This window comes from Erythrolamprus reginae, chromosome 8 (assembly GCF_031021105.1).
Source record: "Erythrolamprus reginae isolate rEryReg1 chromosome 8, rEryReg1.hap1, whole genome shotgun sequence".
Taxonomy (NCBI): Eukaryota; Metazoa; Chordata; class Lepidosauria; order Squamata; family Dipsadidae; genus Erythrolamprus; species Erythrolamprus reginae.
In genome coordinates this window covers 19,729,717-19,745,802 of record NC_091957.1, presented here as the reverse complement: position 1 = coordinate 19,745,802, position 16,086 = coordinate 19,729,717, and the positions used below count along the sequence as shown (strand labels likewise).

The 16,086-nt window shown below is 42.7% G+C and overlaps 1 protein-coding gene across 1 annotated transcript; it reads left to right on the top strand.

The window, feature by feature from the left end:
- Window positions 1-6,293: 6,293 nt before the first annotated feature.
- CALML6 (calmodulin like 6) lies at window positions 6,294-15,824 on the top strand. The gene is made up of 5 exons (XM_070759679.1): window positions 6,294-6,422; window positions 7,801-7,975; window positions 9,990-10,134; window positions 11,068-11,168; window positions 15,778-15,824. Exons 1-5 carry the CDS (start codon window positions 6,294-6,296, stop codon window positions 15,822-15,824), a joined length of 597 nt encoding a protein of 198 aa, XP_070615780.1.
- Window positions 15,825-16,086: the final 262 nt, after the last annotated feature.

Sequence of the window (16,086 nt, the reverse complement as noted above, 5' to 3'; positions counted from 1 at the left end):
AAGGAAGGAAAGATAGATGAGAGAGAGAGAGAGAGAAATAGTGGAAGAAAGAAAGAAAGAAGGAAAGAAAGAAAGAAAGAAGGAAGGAAAGATAGATGATAGCTAGATAGATGAGAGAGAGAGAGAAATAGTGGAAGAAAGAAAGAAAGAAGGAAAGAAAGAAAGAAAGAAAGAAGGAAGGAAGGAAGGAAAGATAGATGATAGCTAGATAGATGAGAGAGAGAGAGAGAGAAGTGGAAGAAAGAAGGAAGGAAGGAAAGATAGATGAGAGAGAGAGAGAGAGAGAGAAAGTGAAAGAAAGAAAGAAAGAAAGAAGGAAAGAAAGAAGGAAGGAAGGAAGGAAGGAAGGAGGGGTAGGTAGATATGTAAGTAGGTAGATAGATAAATAGACAGAAATACGCACACACACACACACGCACACACAAAATCCTCATCCTATGGAAACTAGGTAGCCGAATCCATCAGGGGCTTCTGTGACCTGCAGATCTCAATGCTTCATTTCCTTGCTTAGAATAAGAAGTGGGGATGGGGGTGGGATGGGTGATCCAAGTAGGATCCAACCAGGGATCTGGCGCCACCAAGTGGCCAAATAGGGTAAATGTAGGAAGTTTGCATAGTAGGGAGCTCACCTTTCACCCTTTTCTTGTGAAACCCATAGGATCCTAACTCAGTGGTGATGCACCAGGTCCGTTGGTAGTAGGTAGAGGGCAGGGGCCGGCCAAGTTGGCTCTCCTATGACTTGTGGACTTCCACTCCCAGAATTCTTCAGCTAGCATGATTGGCTTAGGGATTCTGGGAAGTCCACAAGTCATAGGAGAGCCAACGTGGCCTACTCCTGGTCTAGGGGGTTGTGCTGAATAGGGCCAGTCTGCCCCTTGAAGGGTAGCTGGGATGAAGAAACTGGGGAGAGGAGAAGAAAACCTTACATTTTTCACCATTGAATTTCGCTGGGGCGCACGCACATCGTGCCAGTAGCAGTGGTACGTAGCAACCCCTGACTGCTTACAAACTCCTTATATTGGACTTCTCAGTTCTGTTTGCTAGATTTTATTTTCTTTTTATGTTCTCTGCTGCGCAACCTCTCTCAGAAGGAGACAGAGGAGGGAGGGAGGGAAGAAAGAAAGAAAGAAAGGAAGGAAGGTAGATAGAAAGACAGATAACAAGAAAGTAAATGGTTAGATAGATAGATAGATAGATAGATAGATAGATAGATAGACAGATGGTAGGTAGGTAGGTAGGTAGATAGATAGATAGTAGGTAGGTAGGTAGGTAGGTAGATAGATAGATAGTAGGTAGGTAGGTTGGGTAGATAGATAGATAGTAGGTAGATAGATAGATAGATGGTAGGTAGGTAGGTAGATAGATAGATAGATAGATATAGATAGATAGTAGGTAGGTAGATAGATAGATGGTAGGTAGGTAGATAGTAGGTAGGTAGATAGATAGATAGATAGATGGTAGGTAGGTAGATAGTAGGTAGGTAGATAGATAGATAGATAGATAGTAGGTAGGTAGGTAGATAGATAGATAGATAGATAGATAGTAGGTAGATAGATAGATAGATAGATAGTAGGTAGGTAGGTAGATAGATAGATAGATGGTAGGTAGGTAGAGAGAGAGAGATCAAGAGATCTGGAGAGATTTAGAGAGATCTGGATGAGTATCTCTCTATCTCTTTATCTATCTACCATTTTCCTTCCTTCTTTCTTTCTTTCTTTTTTTGGTAGAAAGTGGTAGAAAGAAAGAGAGAGAGCGCGCGGAAGAAGGAAAGAAAGAAAGAAAGAAAGAAGGATGGATGGATAAATAGATAAATATATTCCAGTAATGGATTGCTACCAGTACTGCCCAGTTCTATGAACGGGTAGTGGCAGTGACAGGAGGCTCCGTCCAGTCCAGGGGTTGCCTCTCCCCCTTACCTCACTGCTAAGCGAGCCCGCCTGCCCGCCAGGCCTCCCAGCCACCTGAAAAATGAGCATCACCAACCAGCCAGCAGAGACGGGAGATGTGACGGACGGACGTGGAATATCAGAGCCGGCACAAAAGCTATTTTTAGACCCTGGCAAATCAGATGAGTGCACACGTGTCTCTCCCCCCCTACTTGTGCCAGCCGATGTCATTGGGCTTGGCCCCTCCCTCGAGAGAGAGAGAAAGAGGGAGAGAGGGAGGGAGAGAGAAAGAGAAAAAGAAAGAGAGAGAGAGAAACAGAGAGGGAGAGAGAAAAAGGGAGAGAAAAAAGAGAAAGAGAAAATGAGAAAGAGAAAGAGAGAGAAAAAGAGGGAGGGAGAGAGAAAGAGAGAATGAGAAAGAGAAAGAAAGAGAGAGAGAGAAACAAAGACAGAGAGAGAGAGAAAGAAACAGAGAGGGAGAGAGACAGAGAGGGAGAGAGAGAGAGAGAAAGAAAAAGAGAGAAAGAGAAAATGAGAAAGAGAGAGAGAGAGAAAGAGAGAGAAAGAGAGAAAGAGAGAAACAGAGAAACAGAGAGAGGGAGAGCCAAGGGGAAGGTCGGGTGGCCTAAGGGACGGAGCCGAGGGTCGGAAGGGGATCCACAAAGCAGTGAGAAGCCAAGAGAGGCAAGTGCCTTTGATCCAAGAGCGGATGGAAGACGGAGCAAGCTGGAAACGGTATTGGCAAAGAACACAATCCCAGTGTGTGAATGCGCACAAACACACATAACATCCCCACACACCTATGCAGGGTGGCCTCTAGCATAGATGCAGGAACCTTGTTCTACTTCCCCTTTTATTCTATTTTTTAAAAAATGTTTGTTTGGAAGATTACAATATAAAAGACAAAAGAAAGAAAGTAAGAGAGAGGGAGGGAGGGAAGGAAGGAAAGAGAGAGAGAGAAAGAAAGAGAGAGAAAGAGAAAGAAAGAAAGAAAGAAAAAGAAAGAAAGAATTAAGAGGCAAAAGAAAACTAGACAAGACCTTTAAAAAAAACCTGGACAGGAACATTTTTTTTAAAAGAGATTTTTGGATTTTTTTATTTTATTTTTTGCCACTGTGCATGAATGCCCACGAGGCATAACCCCCTTGCTGCTCCCTCTGACAAGGTTTTAACGATCTTCCCAGCTTGCAGGATTTTTTCACTGCTACTCCCTCCAAAGGTTTTTTTCTAGCCCTAACCAGGGGATAAAATCCTAACCTGGAGCTGACCAGGTTAAGGATGCTAGCCAGATAAATACCTGGTAGGTAGATTCTCCCCACCGCCTATTTTCCTCCCCCAAAACTAAGGTGCATCTTATATTGTACTTCGAAAAATACGGTGTATATATATTTTCCAGAGTTTATTTCATTGCTTCCAGCCCCTGAGATGATATTCAGACCACACTTGCTCCGAAGAGATCTCCTTATTTGGCTGAGGGTTGATGGAGTCGGGGGCTCCTGGGAGCCTCTTGCTATTTGGCGAGGGTCCTCCAGCAAACCTCTTGCTTAGAGACAAGAACAGGTGGCCAGCTCGTGGCAGGGGTATCATTTATTATGTTGCTTTGGCCATTAAGGAAACTCACCTTCCCCAGAGATCGATCTCTATCTATCTATCTATCTATCTATCTATCTATCTATCTATCTATCTATCTATCTATCATCTATCTATCTATCTATCTATCTTCTTTCTCTTTCTTTTTCTCTCTTTCTTTCTCTTTCTCTCGCTTTCTCTTTCTTTCTCTCCCTCCCTTTTTTCTTTCTCTCTCCTTTCTTTGTCTTTCTTTCTTTCTTTCTTTCTGTCTTTCTTTCTCTTTATTTCTTTCTCTCTCTTTCTTTTTCCTCTCTCTTTCTTTCTTTCTCTCTCTCTCTCTTTCTTTCTTTTTTGCAATCTGCCTCAATGGCAGGCGTTCAAAAATGAGAAGGAAGGGATGAAGGGAGGGAGAAAAGAAAGGGAGGGAGGGAGGGAAGGAGGGAGGGAGAAAAGAAGGAAGGAAGGAAGGAGGAAATGGGAATGAGAAGTAAGGGAGGAGGGAAGGAGAGGAAACGGAAGGAAGGGAGGGAAGAAGGAAATGGAAATGAGGTGGGAAGGAAGGAAGGAAGGAAGGAAGGAAGGAAGGAAGGAAGGAAGGAAGGAAGGAAGGCAGGCAGGCATTTTGACACATGCCCAGATAGCTCCAGTCCCCTCACCCAAAGCAAAGCAGATGCACCATTTCAAATGCAAGATCCTCAACTCTCTCGAAATCTTAGCAGGGGCATTAAGACAAAATTCTTCCCCCATAAATAGGACCCTCCAGCTTTCCTTCCCATAAAAGGCTACCGACAGCCTTCCTCCCCTGGGGTTAAAGGCTCCTCCACCACTCCTGCCTGCATGTCCCCATCACCAGTTAGCTGAAGGGAGCCATCCCGGGCAGAAAATACCAAGGAAATGGTGAGTTTCTAATCAAGTATAAACCTCCATTTGCTCTGCTTGTGTGAACTTTGTGTGTCTTTAGTTTCTCATTTGCTTGATTGGCAGATTTTATTATTACTTTTAAATGAGGATTTCATCCCTAACTACGACATTTTAAAACAGCTGGAAGAGAAAACTCTGCAATCTATCTATCTATCTATCTATCTATCTATCTATCTATCTATCTATCTATCTATCTATCTATCTATCTCCCTTCATGCAAGCATCTATCCTTGGCTGAGAGTTCTTTTGCCATACGATCCTTCTTATAAGATAATTAATCCCTGGTAAAGTATTTATTTATCATCTGTTGAAAAAAAATCCTGGTTTCCAAGTGCCGCTTAAATTCTCCTGAATGAAAACAGGTTGAACCGTTCTGGGCCTCTGTATGCGAATTTCCTTCCCCGGTCCAGGAGTCTGAAAACTTGTTCCAACGGGGCTTAACTTTTATTGATTTTTATTATGACTTGGCGACCACGGTAAATGTTTGATTGATGAAAAAGGTGTCTAGTAAAGAAAAAGGCGCAGGACAGAAGGGATGAAAAAAAAAGGATTTAAAAATTGCCAGACTTTTGATATCGGTGGGAATTGAAAAAAAGTTTAGAAGTGTGCGTTCGAATTCTAAAAGAGAAAATCCACAAGAGTTTTATCAAAACTATTGCTAGGTCTTCAGAGAGGGGCGGCATATAAATCCAATAAATATATAAAATGGGGGAGGGGAGTGATAGTTTTGCTGCTCCTAAACTTCAAAATATATTTTCCTCGCAGTTTTAGCAATTGTGGCATCCATTGTGCCAAGCATGCATTTTTGGTTTGGTTTAAAAAAATGCAGGGAATTGGCAATGCTTTGGCAGCCCTCCTTCTGAGTCAAGCAAAATTAAACCGGGAAAGGGAATTTTTTATTTTTATTTTTCTCATAATCCTAGAAACCGACTTTACTCCAGCGAGGGGGGGCTGGCAGTAGGCTGTGGAAAGACTATTGTCTACAGCTGACAATTGAAAATGATTCATTTTCTACAATTTACCAAAATTAAGTCTCTTGGTGTGTGTATGTGGGGTATGTATGTGGCGGGGAACGGTTACATACACATGATAAGACGTAAGCAAGAATCTCCTAAATTTTGGGGCATTGTGCAATCCCACCTGTTTTGTATTATGCCCTGCGTGGACTTTTGATCTCTGTTTTACTTGCTCAGATGAAACATTTGCAGGCATGGCTGGGAATTACTGTATATTTTAAGTCTATTATTATTATTATTATTATTATTATTATTATTATTATTATTATTTTTAATTTAATTTAATTTAATTTAATTTAATTTAATTTAATTTAATCAGGGCAGTTTACAACAATAAAACACAGTAAAAATTTAGAAATACATAATACACAAATAGCACTGGGGAACAGCAATTTTGTTGTCTTAAATCTGTGACTTGTTTTCAACTAACTTTTGGATCCAAAAATAACCAGTTTTTGTCTATCACGTCAAATTTTTAAGAACAGAATGGAATGGAATGGAATAGAATAGAATAGAACAGAATAGAATAGAATTCTTTACTGGCCAAGAGTAAATGTACACACACGGAATTTGTCTTTGATGTTCATAAAAGAAAAAGCTACAGGATACCCTCAAAAATCATACAAATTGTGCATATAAAGGAAAGGAAAGGAAAAACTTACCAAATATACTGTTTGCAAAGAATTATTATTATTATTTATTAGATTTGTATGCCGCCCCTCTCCGCAGACTCGGGGCGGCATACAATAATGTTATTCATATAAAGGCTATAATAGTTACTGCAAGTTAAATTGTGTTCATATAAATAGTTTTCTTTTTTAATCAAATGGTAATTATACATATTAAGGTAAAAATTTCCGCTTATAGCTTTTTCTGTTGAATCTGTGGACATTCTCGCTTGATGCTCCCAACAATAGTCATCCATCCAATGTACATCCCATCTACCTTGGTCCCGTGTCTCCACGACCTTCAAATCTTGGTGGAATCACTCACCCTGCCCATCCCTGACTGCACCAAGCTTTTCCAGGAAGTGAGCAAGATGGATATGTAAAAAATGCAATTTGATGCTCATGTTGCCTAATTAACTATATTATATACTGTATATAAGGTGTAGGGGAAAAAACTTGACATGGTAGAAGAAACAAACTACAGTTTTGAAACCCGCATTGCCTAATTGACTATAAAAAAGCTCAGAAATCAAACTCAACAGAAATTGTATTACAAATTGTTCCCCAGTGTAGTAGCAATAAAAATTAACCCAATAAAAGGACACACAATCATTACACACACATGCTAGTGGCCAGAGGACCATCGCTTAATAGTGCCAGGCCTGCTGACATAGGTGTGTTTTAAGTGCTTTTCGGAAGACGAGGAGAGGGAGAGCGGTATGAATCTCCAGCGGGGAGTTGGTTCCAAAGGGCCGGGGCCACCACAGAGAAGGTTCTTCCCCTGAGGTCCCGCCAGCCGCCATTGTTGGGCCGACGGGTCCTGGAGAAGGCCGACTCTGTGCGACCTTGTGAATATTATTTTTAAGTAGATCCGCGTGATCACAAGAGTTCACCCATGCCTTAACCACTTCCCGTTTGGAGTACCACAACTTGTCACCTAGTCCTAGGCCAAGGGAAGCAATAGCACTTGTATACCATTTCATAGTCCTCTTTCTCTAAGTAGTTTACAAAGTCAGCCTCTTGCCCCCCAACAATGTGGATCCTTGTTTTACCCACCTTGGAAGGATGGAAGGCTGAGCTAACCTTGAGTTAGTCCAGGATTGAACTGTTGGCAGTCGGCAACACTGCATTCTGTGCCACCACGGCTGTCTCCTTCCTTCCTTCCTTCCTTCCTTCCTTCCTTCCTTCCTTCCTTCCTTCCTCCTTTCTTCTCCTTCCTTCCTTCCCTTCCTCCCTTTCCTTTTGTCCTTCCTTCCTTCCTTCCTTTTCCACTTCCTTCCTTCCTGCCTTCCTTCCTTTCCTTCTTCCCTCCCTCTTCCCCTTCCTTCCTTCCTTCCTTTCCTTCTTCCCTCCCACTTCCCCTCCCTCCCTCCCTCCTTTCCTCTTCTCCTTCCTTCCTTCCCTTCCTTCCCTCCCTCCCTCCCTTTGCAATAGCACTTAGACTTATATACCGCTTCACAGCCCTCTCTAAGCAATTGACAGTCATCTTCTCACCCCTCCACCCAACAATCTGGGTCTTCGTTTTACCCACCTTGGAAGGACGGAAGGCTGAGTCCAACCTTGAGCCTGGTGAGATCTGAAGCGCCGAAATTGCAGTCAGCCGGCAGTGAGACGAAGTAGCCTGCAGTACTGCAAACTGACCACTGGGCTGCCGAGGCTCAGAAGCGGCATTCTCAGCCGATCCAAAGTCTACACTGTTCCTTGCCTAAAGTTTTAACGCCGTCTTCCTTCCCACCCCAGGCAGGCACTCTAACGCCGGAGCAGATCACCGAGTACAAAGGCATCTTCGAGATGTTCGACGAAGAGGGGAACGGCCTGGTGAAGACGGACGAGTTGGAAAGCCTCATGAGTTTAATCGGCATCAACCCCACCAAGCGAGACCTGGTCAACATGGCTAAGGATGTCGACAAAGACAGTAAGATGTCTGACGTCCCTAAGGACTGCTTTGGGTTCCGAAACAACTGTTGTGTCCTCCAGAATGTTGTATCCTTCACAGTTCTCCTGGTCCCTGTCTGGCAGTCTGACAAGCTTCTTTGCTGGGATTTTCAGGAGCTCCATACTCAAAGACCCATCCTCCTGAGCTCTGCATATCCTTTTGTGGTTTCCATTCCCCTCCCACAAGGAAAGACCTTCCCTTCCTAGCTTCAGGAAATGGATCACTTGTTTGTTTGGCTGATCTTCCATTCCCTGATCACCTGAGTAGTAGTAGTAGCAGCAGCAGCAGCAGTAGTAGTAGTAGTTGTTGTAATAATAATAATAATGATAATGATAATAATGATGACAATGACAACAATAACAACAACAACAATAATAATTTCTTGATCACCTGAGTAGTAGTAGTAGTAATAATAATAATAATAACAACAACAATAACAACAACAACAATAACAGCAGAGTAGGAAGGGACCTTGGAGGTCTTCTAGTTCAACCCCCTGCTTAAGGCATATAAATCCAATAAATAAATAAATAAAATAAAATAAACCCTGCACTATTTCAGGCAAATAGTTACCCAACGTCTTCTTAAAAACTTCCAGTGTTGGAGCATTCACAACTTCTGGAGGCAAGCTGTTCCACGGATTAATTGTTCTAACTATCAGGAAATTTCTCCTCAGTTCTAAGTGGCTTCTCTCCTTGTTTATAACAACAACAACAACAACAACAGAGTTGGAAAGGACCAGGGACCTTGGAGGTCTTCCAATCCAACCCCCTGCTTAGGCAGGAAACCTTACACTACTTCAGACAGATGGTTATCCAACATCTTCTTAAAAACTTCCAGTGTTGGGGCATTCACAACTTCTGGTGGCAAGCTGTTCCACGGGTTAATTGTTCTTTTTTAAAAAAATAGTTTTTATTGAATTATTTACATAAAAAAAACAGAACATAAAAAAAAGAAACAGACAAACAAAACCGAACAAACAAACAAAAATTAGCTAATGATTAATTATTTTGTACATATCCATCAAACACATCTTAGATTAAGTCAATTCAACAGCTGATACGAGCTATAATGTAAGAAAATTGGTTTTGGTTATTCACTTAATTTACGATTTTGTTGGCTATTGACTGCTTAGAATCCATCATAGGTATAATAATATAATATAATATAATATAATATAATATAATATAATATATAATATAATATAATAATACATTTCTTATACAGTATATCAAATTATTCATAATTTGTCTCAAAGAGTTTAACACACATGTAAATTCATTCCTTTTTAAATATATATATATATATATATATTTTTAACCATTCATAAAAATCGTTCCATGTTTTATAATATTCTGAGTCTTCTTTATTGTTTATTTTGAGTGTCATCATGTCTCCTTCGGCACAGCCCATACTTTTTCTTAGTAATATGGAGTCATCTGGTAGATCTTTCTGTTTCCAGAATTGTGCGACTGAAATTCTGGCCGTTGTCAAAATATGTAATATTAAATAATATTGGTTTTTTTCATATTCTAATAAAAATGCTTCGGGGTTTTGTTCCACGGGTTATTTGTTCTGTCAGGAAATTCCTCCTTAGTTCTAAGTCGCTTCTCTCCTTGTTTAGTTTCCAACCATTGCTTTTTGTCCTGTCCTCAGGTGCCTGACTCCTTCTTCTTTGTGGCCCTGAGATACTGGAAGGCTGCTATAATGTCTCCCCCGGGTCCGTCTTTTCATTCAACTAGCCATGCCCAGTTCCTGCAACCGTTTTTCATGTGTTTCAGCCTCCAGTCCCCTAATCCTCTTTGTTGCTCTTCTCTGCACTCTTTGTAGTCTCAGCATCCTTTTTGCATCGTGGCAACCAAAACTGAATGCCGTATTCCAAGTGTGGCCTTACCAAGGCCTTGTAAAATTGTATTAACCCTTTGCCTGATCTTGATTCTATCCCACTGTCCAGGCAGATTTGACCACCATCTCCTTTTTTTTATTCCTTCAGAAAAAGGTACTTTCAACTGCGATGGGTTCCTGGTGTTGATGGGCATTTACCACGAGAAATCGAAAAATCAGGATGAGGAACTCCGAGCCGCCTTTAAAGTCTTCGACAAAGAACACAAGGGCTACATTGAGTGGGATACGCTGAAGTAAGCAGCCAAAGGCAGGAAGTGGAGCTTGTGTGTGTTCAGACACAGGATACATGGTACAGTGGTACCTCTACTTATGAACTTAGTTCGTTCTGTGACCAGGTTCTTAAGTAGAAAAGTTTGTAAGAAGAAGCAATTTTTCCCATAGGAATCAATGTAAAAGCAAATAATGTAATGAGTGCGAATGGGAAACCACAGGGAGGGTGGAGGCCCTGTTTCCTCCCAGGAGATTCCTAGAGAGGCCCGATGGAGGCTTCTCCCCGCCTTTTCCTGCCCTGTTTCCTCCCAGGAGATTCCTAGAGAGGCCCCACGGGCGCTTCTCCCTCCCTTTTCCGGCTCTGTTTCCTCCCAGGAGATTCCTAGAGAGGCCACACGGGCGCTTCTCCCTGCCTTTTCCGGCCCTGTTTCCTCTCAGGAGATTCCTAGAGAGGCCCCATGGAGGCTTCTCCCTGTCTTTTCTGGCTCTGTTTCTTCCCAGGAGATTCCTAGAGAGGTCCCATGGAGGCTTCTCCCCGCCTTTTCCGGCCCTGTTTCCTCCCAGGAGATTCCTAGAGAGGCCCCACGGGCGCTTCTCCCTGCCTTTTCCGGCCCTGTTTCCTCCCAGGAGATTCCTAGAGAGGCCCCATAGAGGCTTCTCCCTGTCTTTTCTGGCTCTGTTTCTTCCCAGGAGATTCCTAGAGAGGCCCCATGGAGGCTTCTCCACGCCTTTTCTGGCCCTGTTTCCTCCCAGGAGATTCCTAGAGAGGCCCCACGGAGGCTTCTCACTGCCTTTTCCAGTTACAGTTTAGGGTTTGTAAGTGGAAAATGGTTCTTGAGAAGAGGCAAAAAAATCTTGAACACCCAGTTCTTATCTAAAAAAGTTCAAGAGTAGAGGCGTTCTTAGGTAGAGGTACCACTGTACATCATGCTTTCCCATGCCATCTGCCTTTTTAGATACGTATTGATGAACGCCGGAGAACCGCTGAACGAACACGAAGCGGAACTCATGATGAAGGAAGCCGACAAGGATGGAGACGGGACCATTGATTACGAAGGTATTGGAAGCATAACAGTGCAGTCCTGCAGGCTATTTTTGCTGACTGCTAACTGACTCAGCTTTCCACCCTTCCGAGGTCGGTAAAATGAGGACCCAGATTGTTGGGGACAATAATTGGACCCAGATTGTTGGGAGCTGATCCTATAAACTGCTTAGAGCAGGCCATAGTAGCACTGTGAAGTGGTATACAAGTCCAATTGCTATTGCTACTCTGCCTGGCATCCCATGGAGTAAGCCAAAAGGTTGCTTGGATGAACATAGTTTAGTATCCGTCCTATGCAATGAAGGGCTGCAAAATTGTTTACTACCACACTGTGGGTGTGGCTTATTTTGTGGGTATGGCTTGCTGGTCATGTGACCAGATGGGAGTGGCTTAATGACCATGTGATCGGGAGGTGGCTTAAAGGTCATGTGACTGGCTTAAAAGTGGCCAACTTGACGTCACTCATGTCAAGGGTTTGGGTTAGGGTACCTGGCCTCCCCTCCCCTCGCCTCAAAAAGATACAACTTTCCTCTCTATTTACTATTACTGAACATCCAAAATATACTCTTTAATTCTATATATATATGCCATCTGTGTACGTACATATTACACACAGGCACACAAAAATATACATTATCTACTATATAAATTGTATGTGTATGTACACACACACACACACATTCAACCTCATTTACTGCGATAGGAAAAAATATACCCTGAGCCCAGAAGGGGGGAAAAAAGAAAAAAATTCAAAATATTTCTACCGGTTCTGCATACCTGACCATGCCCTTAGGAGCCCATCACTGGTCCTATATAAATCAAGACAACGGTGCAATATTTTAATTTAAGGAAAGCGAAGCCAATTTAATAAAAGCTCCTGGAATGGATAAAGACAATTCCTGGCCTGCAGGTTGACAGTCTAAAATATCTCAACATGAAAGGAAAGAGAATAGGGAGAGAGGAAAAGAAAGTGCTATCATATTTTTTCGGACTATAAGATGCACCTTTTTCCTCCCTAAAAGAGGCTAAAAATTGCACAGTAAATCCCCAGGAACTGAATTGAAACATGCCTGGGATAAACATATCTCCATCGTAAGATAAAATACAGGAAATAGTATAAGGGCAGACTAGATGGACCAGGAGGTCTTTTTCTGCCGTCAATCTTCAATGTTTCTATGTAAATTCAGGTGTGTCTTATACTCTGAATGTAGCTTTTTTCAAAGCTTTCCCCCCTCCAGCCCTAATTAGGGGCTAACGATCTTCCCAGCTCTTACCTTACAGGCTCTTTCATTGTTACTCTCTCCGAAGAATTTTTCCAAGCCCTAAGTCTTTTCAGGGTTTTTTTCATTGCTCTAACTTGCTTCAAATAAGTTTCTTTCCAGCCCTAACCAAGTGATAACAATATTTCCAACTCTTACTGGCTTGCAGGCTGTTTCATTATTACTCTTTGCGAAGAATGTTTTCCAAGCCCTAAGTCTTTTCAGGTTTTTTTTTCATTGCTCTACTTGCTCCAAATGTTTCTTTCCAGCCCTAAGCAGGTGCTACCAAACTCTTTCATTATTACTCTCTCTGAATAAGTTTTTTTTTAAAAGCCCTAACCAGGGGATAAAATAAGGTGCTGAAGCTGACCAGACTAAAGATGCTAGCCAGATGAATATCTGGTAAGCAGATCCTTTCCCCTATTTTCCCTCCCCAAAACTAAGATGTGTCTTATACTCCCAGTGTGTCTTATACAGTGGTACCTCATCATACGAACTTAATTGGTTCCAGGAGGAGGTTCGTAAGGTGAAAAGTTCGTAAGATGAAACAATGTTTCCCATAGGAATCAATGTAAAAGCAAATAATGTGTGCAAATCCTTCAGGAAAATCCCAAACTTTAGAAGGGAGGCGAACAGAGGGCAGGGAGGAGCAGCTAAAGGGGGCGGGTGGAAGAAGCAAGGCTAGGCTAAAGGGTGAGTGGGAAGGAAGAAAGGCAAGGGGGGCGCCCCTCCCTTTTCTTTCTTCAAAAGACACCCTTTCAGTTCCTTTGCAAGCACGCTGTTCTCTGCAAAGTCTTTCCCCCTCCAAGCCGCCCCTCCCTTTTCTTTCTTCAAAAGACACCCTTTCAGTGCCTGTGCAAGCACGCTGTTCTCTGCAAAGTCTTTCCCCCTCCAAGCCGCCCCTCCCTTTTCTTTCTTCAAAAGACACCCTTTCAGTGCCTTTGCAAGCACGTTGTTCTCTGCAAAAAATTTCCTCCCCCAAGCTGCCCCTCCCTCCTCCCTTTTCTTTCTTAAAAAGACACCCTTTCAGTTCCTTTACAAGCACGTTGTTCTCTGCAAAATGTTTCCTACTCCAAGCAGCCCCTCCCTTTTCTTTCTTCAAAAAAGGGGGGGGAAAAGAAACCCCTTCATCCTAGCAGCAGCTGCTTGGGTTCGTAAGGTGAAAACAGGCAAAAAAATCTTAAACACCAGGTTTGTATCTTGAAAAGTTTGTTAGAAGAGGCGTTCGTAAGATGAGGTACCACTGTACTCTGAAAAATAGGGTAATTCTGAACAATGAAAAGCTAACAGTGCTGCTAAAAAAAGAGATGGAATCTTATGGATACGTGTGTGCAGTTAGCATGGCAGTCACATGACAATACTGTGAAGAAATACTGGCAACCTCTCCCACCTCCCAGTTACGGTAGTTTAGAATTGAAAATCTTTATTGCTCCAAGCTGCCTGTCAGAATTATGTTCCCCGGGAAGAATTTAGATGCTGGCTTGTTATACTGCCAAGAAGCTGTTAATGCTGCACACCTGTTTCTCCATTTTAAACATAGTTTGGTCTTCCAGCTCCATCTTCGCACCTTAGTTAGACTGGTAACTTTTAAAAATAAGAGTCCCCAATGAAACCAGGTTACAGCATCTGCCTGTGTTTGCCAGACAACAAGTTGTCTTGCGGTCTCTCCACAAGACGTCTCAGGGATCAAATCCCAGAATGCTCCCGCAGTTTGGGTAAAAGCTGAGAATAAATAAGACAAAATTGGGAAATTACTGTATAAAGAAAGCGTGAAAGCAAACAGGCCTGCCATGCCTCTGATTGTCCACCAGAGGGCGCCATCTGAATAGAAACAGATTCACCTACTGCACAGCAAATATTTATTTTGCAGTGGCTTGAATTTTCACCCACTCTCTTGAGATTTAAAATTGGGGTGTGTGGGTGTATTTTTACTTCTCTGCTGTTTGATTTAATAATAATAATAATAATAATAATAATAATAATAATAATAATAATAATAAAAATAATAACAACAACAACAACAATAATAACAACATGAACATCAACAACAACAGAGTTGGAAAGGACCAGGGACCTTAGAGATCTTCTAGTCCAACCCCCTGATTAGGCAGGAAACCCTATACTACTTCAAACAGACGGTTATCCAACATCTGCTTAAAAACGTCAAGTGTTGGGGCATTCACAACTTCTGGAGGGTAGCTGTTTCACTGATCAACCCTTGTGACTGTCAGGAAATTTCTCCTTAGTTCCAAGTTGCTTTTCTCCTTGTTTAGTTTCTATCCATTGCTTCTTGTTCTACCCTCAGGTGCTTTGGAGAATGGCCTGACTCCTTCTTTGTGGCAAACCCTGCGATATTGGAAGGTTGCTATCCTGTCTCCCCTGGTCCTTCTTTTCATTAAACTAACCATGTCCATTTCCTGCAACCGTTCTTCATATGTTTTCGCGTCCAGTCCCCTAATCTTCTTTGTCGCTCTTCTCGGCACTCTTTCTAGAATCACAACATCCTTTTTGCATCGTGGGGACCAAAACTGGATGCAATATTCCAAGTGTGGCCTTAAACAGGCCCTATAAAGTGGTATTAACCCTTCACGTGATCTTGATTCTATCCCTCTGTTGATGCAGCCTAGAACTGTGTTGGCTTTTTTAGCAGCTGCTGCACACAGCTGGCTCCTATTTAAGTGGTTGTCCACTAGGACTCCAAGATCCCATTTCATGCCACTTTTAACCTTTGAGTGGAAATAAATGACAATTCACCCACCTTTAGAGCTACGTGTAAATAAAATTCTCAAAATTTGCTCAACATTCTTCTTGTTGCTGGCTGGGGAGAGAGGGGGGGGAGAGAGGGAGAGATAGAGGGGAAGGGGAGAGAATGAGGGGAGAGACAGAGAAAGGGAAAAGGAGAGAGAGGGAGAAAGAGAGACGGAGCCTGAGCTGTCCATCAACCCTCAAATGGAGAATCAACAACCTCCAAGTCCGATGGCTAAAGGCAGGGGAGAGGAGAGCGGCGGAAATCTATGAGCTGGTCCTTGCGATGGAAGAGCCAGTTGGAAGCAAGGACCCACCCTAGCTCTGGGGATAAAAGGCACAGATGGGGCAGACGACTTATTCACCTCCCAGCCGGCTAGACTAGTCAGCCGGAGAGAGAAACATTTTGCCAGAACTGTCGGCACTCCTAATAAAGGAATTTTTCATTTTTATTTTGAGTTCACTTCACAAGGTTTGTCGTGTTTGGGAAGCCATGTCACAACACATCATGCCAATGTATTTCGGGGGAATGACAAGGAAAGACGGACACGGGCTTAATTTTTTTTTTAAAAAAAGAATGTTTCTACCTTCTTTGCTGTAGCTTTTTTTTCCTTTCCTAGAATTTGTGGCCATGATGACGGGCGAATCCTTCAAACTGACTCAATAAGACCTTTCCCGCTTCATCTCTCCCATCGGCCGCCTCTTCCTTCGGCGATGCCAGGTGGGGTGCTGCTGGCAAAGGCCCCGCGGCAGAACCTGGACATAAAACAGCAAACACGTCACGTTACGGCCATGGTCTCGCAGCCAGCGCAGCCGTTTTTAAGTTCGCGAGCGGCGTGAAAAACCCCAACCTCCTCGAGCCGAGACGACGGGATTTCAAACCTTTTAGTAGCCGCAGTTGGATGGAATTTATTTCCTCTCAGTTGAGT